A 5,426-nucleotide genomic window follows, 5' to 3' on the forward strand; every position below is an offset into this window, starting at 1 on the left:
CAAGGAATTATAAAATGGGTATATGAATATGAAAGAAGTAGAAAGTCAAGTGTATGGAATTGAAAAGTGAGAGTCCAGTCCCTTTCAAAGGTTTTCTGAATCTCTATTTATAAGATCTCCTAAATTACAAATGAAATTCAAATTACAATCAAATGCACTTTTTAACTAACTATTACTAATGATCTTCCTTCCTTCTTTTGGATATCCTAAACCTTGTGAGTTGTTGTGGACTTGATTGGTTGGGCTAGATGAGCATTAGATGTGGTCAATGATTTGTCAATTTCAAGCACCAATTGTGACATACCGTAGGCTTTATTTGATGGCGAATTTTACAATCCACAAAATACCGGCAAGTACACCGGGTCGTATCAAGTAATAAACTCAGGTGAGTGAGTATTGATCCCACGAGAATTAACAGATTAAGCAAGCAATAGTTAAGTAGTTATTCTAGTCAGACAATGAAAAATTAGGTTTTAAAAACTCTGAAACATAAACAGCAAGCAAACGAAAGAAAACAGTGAGCATGAGAAATAATATGAATGAAAGAGTTTAGGCTTTGGAGATGTTAAAACTTCCGAATTAATATTATTCACTTTCCACCTTAATCATGCAAAGATACTTTTATGGAAAATCATTAATAATTAAACTCCAATCCCTTGGTGATTTAATTTCTCTTTAACCTAATTAATTGCTAATCCCTTAGTCAATTATTTAAAAAAAAGAGTTGAAGAACATCCATTGATTTATAAAACCACACAATTCATAAGAATCTTCCCTAGTTGATTTTATGTCACTTATCAATCTATTTTCAAAACTTAAGAATCATGATAATTGGTTTTCAAGCTTAATTTAATTAATCAACTTTTTCAAGAAGTTAAAAGAATTCAAATCAGAAAAGAATTGTTTCCTAACATATTCAAACCCTTTAAGATGAGGAACGAAAACCTTTTCTTAAGAAGAAATCAATTTCATAAATTAAAGGTAGAATTAGAAAACCTTTAAATCATGGAATTAACAGAGCTCCTAACCTTAACTGAAGAGAATTAGAAACTCATGTTCTTCATAGAATCCTTAAGAAATTAAAATTGTAAATTTTTGAAGAAGAGAGAGTGTGAGAAAGAGAGAGAGAGAGGCCATTTCTCTGTGAGTGATCTCACTTATTTATACTAAAATTCCTACTAATTCAAATTCGAATTCAAATTCTAAAACTAATCTTATTTTAACTAGATTGATTAAGATAACTTCCTAATTTAAATTTAAAAAACCTAAATAATATCTTTTTCTAATAAAAAAATAAATTCAAATATAAATTAAATATACGAGACTACATTTCTGAGGACGTGTGGACCACCCTGGGTGCAGGAACTGGCGCCAAACTTGAAGTTGTGGCATTTGGCGCCAAGGTTGCTTCGCGGACTGGTGCTAAACACCAATGTCACGGAGTTTAGCGCCATGATTCCAGAAAAAAAGTATGACTTATTGGATATGGTTGGAAAGCTCTGGAAGTTGGCTTTCTAATATCGTTAGAATCCCATTATTTAGACCTCTATAGCTCACGTTATGCTCGCTGGAGTGTGATGAGGTCAGGGTTGACAGCATCCACGAATTCTCTTTGCACTTGTCTTCAATTCTTGGTTCCTCCTTGTGCTTTTGCTTCTCTTTTCCTAAAATTTTTCTACAAGAATCATAAAACCAAGGAAATCAAAGTACTAATAAAATAGTCTTGAAAATCATATAATTACCAAGCAAAAGTCTTGAATTTTCTATGAGAAATGCCCAAGAAAAGTGCTTAAGATGCTCATGCATCATTATTAAAGACCAAAATCGAAGCTCAAAGTGTGGTCTTCGAAGTGTGCTTTAAAGTGGGATGTGAGGCTCCATTTCAAGCCTTGTTTTAGCTTGAAACTTTGAAGGCGTACATGAGGAGAAACGCTTCAAACTTGTGGCATTGGAGGTGCCATATTGTTGCTCAAAATGGAGGCCCCGGAGGTGCTTGAAGTGGCGTTGGAGATGCCACAATTGGAGCTTCTTAGATGCACAAGAATTGGCATTGGAAATGCCAAGGAGGACCAAGGGGAATGGCATTGGAGACGCCATAAATGGAGGGGAAAGGATGACGTCTAAGACACCACATCGTTGGTCCCTAGGAGGTGAATTGTTTGGCATTGGAGACTCCATAAGAGGTGGCGTCTAAGGCGCCATATTGCATCATGAAAAGTGGCATTGGAGACTCCAATCGAGTGGAGTTGAAGACGTCACAAATGGTGCTCCCTGGAGGTGTAACCATTGGCTTGTTTAACTCCCAAAAGAAGCTTAGTAAAACTCCACTTTGTCTCTAGAAATGTTGTTTTAGAAGTGTTGCTTGAGTGCTTCTTCTATTAGTGCTCTTATTGCTTCTTTTTCTATCATTTCCTACAAGAATTTATAAACTCAAAACAATCAAAGTAGTATTCAAATTAAGCACTAAAACACTTCATAATTGAGCATAGTTTATTGACTTTCTATATAAAATATCATAGATAAACAACTCATGATGAACATGCATCAGATATAAGATTGAACTTGTCATACCTCTTGTGGGTATTTATAGAATCTTAGAGGTTTAGTGTAATTTTGATCACTTCTTTAGATTCTTTTTTGGAGAAGTACACAATTACAAGCTTGGGAGTTAAATCATGTTTATAACCGCTAAGTCATGGGATTGGAAAGTTTGGTCACCAAGTATGAGAGAGAGAGATTTTTGCAACAAGGTTTTGTAGCTGGTTTGTAGCCCAAGTAAGGTCGGGTCTTGGCAAACGAGGATCAAATTGAGATGGACTCCAAGGATGTGGGGCTTAAGTTAGATACTTCTCAAAGGTCGAGCATTAAGTTTTATTTGTAGATTTCATATAGTTTGTCTGGATTAGAGTCTTGTGATGTCGTATGTCGAGTTGCAATTGAGTTCCTTTTTGGCAGTTTACCTTGGCCAACTGTCATTTGTTTGTTGCCGAGTTCATGTGAGTCGATTATGAGGAGGTAGAATATGTTCCTACAAAGTTGAGCTTGGCATCTCATGTATCAAGTAACTTCCATGTAGTGGAAATCCTTGATCTACTTACGTATGTTGTTACAAGTTGCATTCTAGTTCAATGGTGTTGGATGTTTGGTGTGAGCTCGTACCCGTGACTTGAAAGTCTTGAGGGTCAGATAGTTTATTTGTGTAAGTTAGATTCCTGATCTAAACTTTTTGAGCAAAGTTAAATTTGTTACTTTAGAAACTTTGTTGCAAGCTCATATTTTGTGATTCGTTACCGAAATTGTTTGGTCATTGTTACTGATCTTATACTTGATTATTGTGATGCTTAGATTCAGGAGCTGGGTCATTCCCCAATAAAGTCAAATTTGAGGTAATGATCTCGAGTAAAGGTTGTCCTTGGACAACATGCATGTCTCTTGATTTTTCATTCATGTGTTTTTTATATTTTGTTACGTCAAAGTCTAAAATGAAAAGTTTACACAATGTATTTTACACATATCATTCTCTCTATACATATTTTTTCACAATGTAATGTAGTTGTTGGTTGTCAATATTCGCAATTGTTGTTGAATAATTAGCATTTTGAAAAGTAAAAGCTATATTGATTATGAAATTCGTTAAATGTGTATATAGAAGTTGTAAGATTAGACTTACTTTGAACCTTATTAAATTTTTCACATCTTTTTTACACTATTGCCATCACTTACCTCCACCAAGGTGGCATCTTCGACCCCTTCAAATCTGCCCTCACTCTTGAGGCAAAGAGGGATGAGCTTGCCAATGGCTACTTGGCAATGCTAGCCTTCTTGCTTTCTGTTGTTCAGCACGTCTGATGCACCACTATTTCGTGGTATATTTTGTACTTAATTGAGTGGATTTTATCCACTATTTTCACACTTATTCATTGAATTCGCATGTTTTACATTTTCCTTCCTAATGTTGTGCTTTGATTGAAAACATGCTTCTTTGGCCTTAAAATTGCTAATTATTAATCCAGAGTTATATTCTGTTGGCTGCTAATGCGTTGGGTGATGCCTAGAACTTAGATCAGATACTGGTGGTTAAAGATTTTCTAGAAGAGTTCCCAGAAGATATCCCTGAGTTTTCACCTCAGAGGGAAATTGAATTTGCGATCAAATTGGTGCCGGGAGCCAGACCAGTATTAATTACGACTTATAGGATGGCTCCGATAGAGCTGGCAGAGTTAAAGACTCAGTTGGAAGAGCTTCTGAACAAGAGGTTCATTCGACCGAGTGTATCCCCGTGGGGAGCGCCAATTTTATTGGTGAAGAAGAAAGATGGAGGAATGCATTTGTGTGTGGATTACCGACAGTTAAATAAAGTAACAGTGAAGAACCAGTACCCGCTGCCAAGAATAGATGACTTTATGGATCAATTGCAAGGAGCTAGAGTGTTTCCAAGATTAATTTGAGATCCGGTTACCATCAGATAAGGGTGAAAGAGGATGATATTCCTAAGACTGCATTTAGGACACGCTATGGACACTACGAGTTTGCGGTAATGTCCTTTAGGTTAACGAATGCACCTGCTGTTTTCATGGATTACATGAACAGAGTCTTTCATCCCTTTTTGGACAAATTCGTGGTGGTTTTCATAGATAACATCTTGGTTTACTCTAAGACGGCAAAAGAACATGAGGAGCACTTGAGGATTGTGCTACAAATTCTAAAGGAGCGAAAGTTGTACGCTAAGTTGTCGAAGTGTGAGTTCTGGAAGGAAGAAGTAAAGTTCTTAGGTCATGTGGTGAGCAAAGGAGGAATAGCGGTGGATCCTTCTAAAGTAGAAGCGGTGATGGAATGGAAAAGACCGATGACCGTGACGGAAGTCAGGAGCTTTTTGGGTTTAGCTGGATATTACCGGAGATTTATCGAAGGATTTTCCCGGATTGCGCTACCAATGACAAAGTTGACAAGGAAAGAGGTGCCATTTGTGTGGACGTCAGAGTGTGAAGAGAGTTTTCAAACCTTGAAGCAGAGATTAACTTCAGCACCTGTTCTAATCTTGCTGGAACCGCATGAACCTTTTGAAGTGTACTATGACGCTTCCTTGAAAGGTTTGGGTTGCATGTTGATACAACATCGGAATGTGGTGGCTTACGCATCGCGTCAGCTAAGACCGCTGATACGTGGCAGAAGTTAGACCAATTAAGAGATTATAATATAATAGAACAGCATTGCGAGTATAGCTCTTAACCAGCAAAAATCCGCCTCACCAATTTAGAAGGGTTGTCACAAAATGTTTAGAATAAAAATACTGGGAGTATGAGTCCCAGGTCGTCTCCCAACGAGTTGCTAGAAAGGGTGCTAAGTTATTAATCAGGAGTTTTTCGAGAATTTTGAGAGTTGAATGACAGAAAATAAATAATTGTAATTTAAAAGCGAAATATATA

General features: G+C 36.7%; 1 protein-coding gene across 1 annotated transcript in view; it reads left to right on the forward strand.

Moving 5' to 3' along the window:
• Positions 1-5,176, forward strand: part of LOC107633129 (uncharacterized mitochondrial protein AtMg00860-like) — a 7,179-nt gene extending 2,003 nt beyond the window's left edge. The window contains exons 2-5 of the mRNA XM_016336764.1: positions 3,346-3,386; positions 4,056-4,175; positions 4,466-4,534; positions 4,658-5,176. Coding sequence (XP_016192250.1) covers positions 3,346-3,386; positions 4,056-4,175; positions 4,466-4,534; positions 4,658-5,176 — 749 coding nt within the window. The remainder of the gene's footprint in view (positions 1-3,345; positions 3,387-4,055; positions 4,176-4,465; positions 4,535-4,657) is intronic.

The sequence above is a fragment of the Arachis ipaensis genome, chromosome B03, assembly GCF_000816755.2.
Source record: "Arachis ipaensis cultivar K30076 chromosome B03, Araip1.1, whole genome shotgun sequence".
NCBI classification, from domain to species: Eukaryota; Viridiplantae; Streptophyta; class Magnoliopsida; order Fabales; family Fabaceae; genus Arachis; species Arachis ipaensis.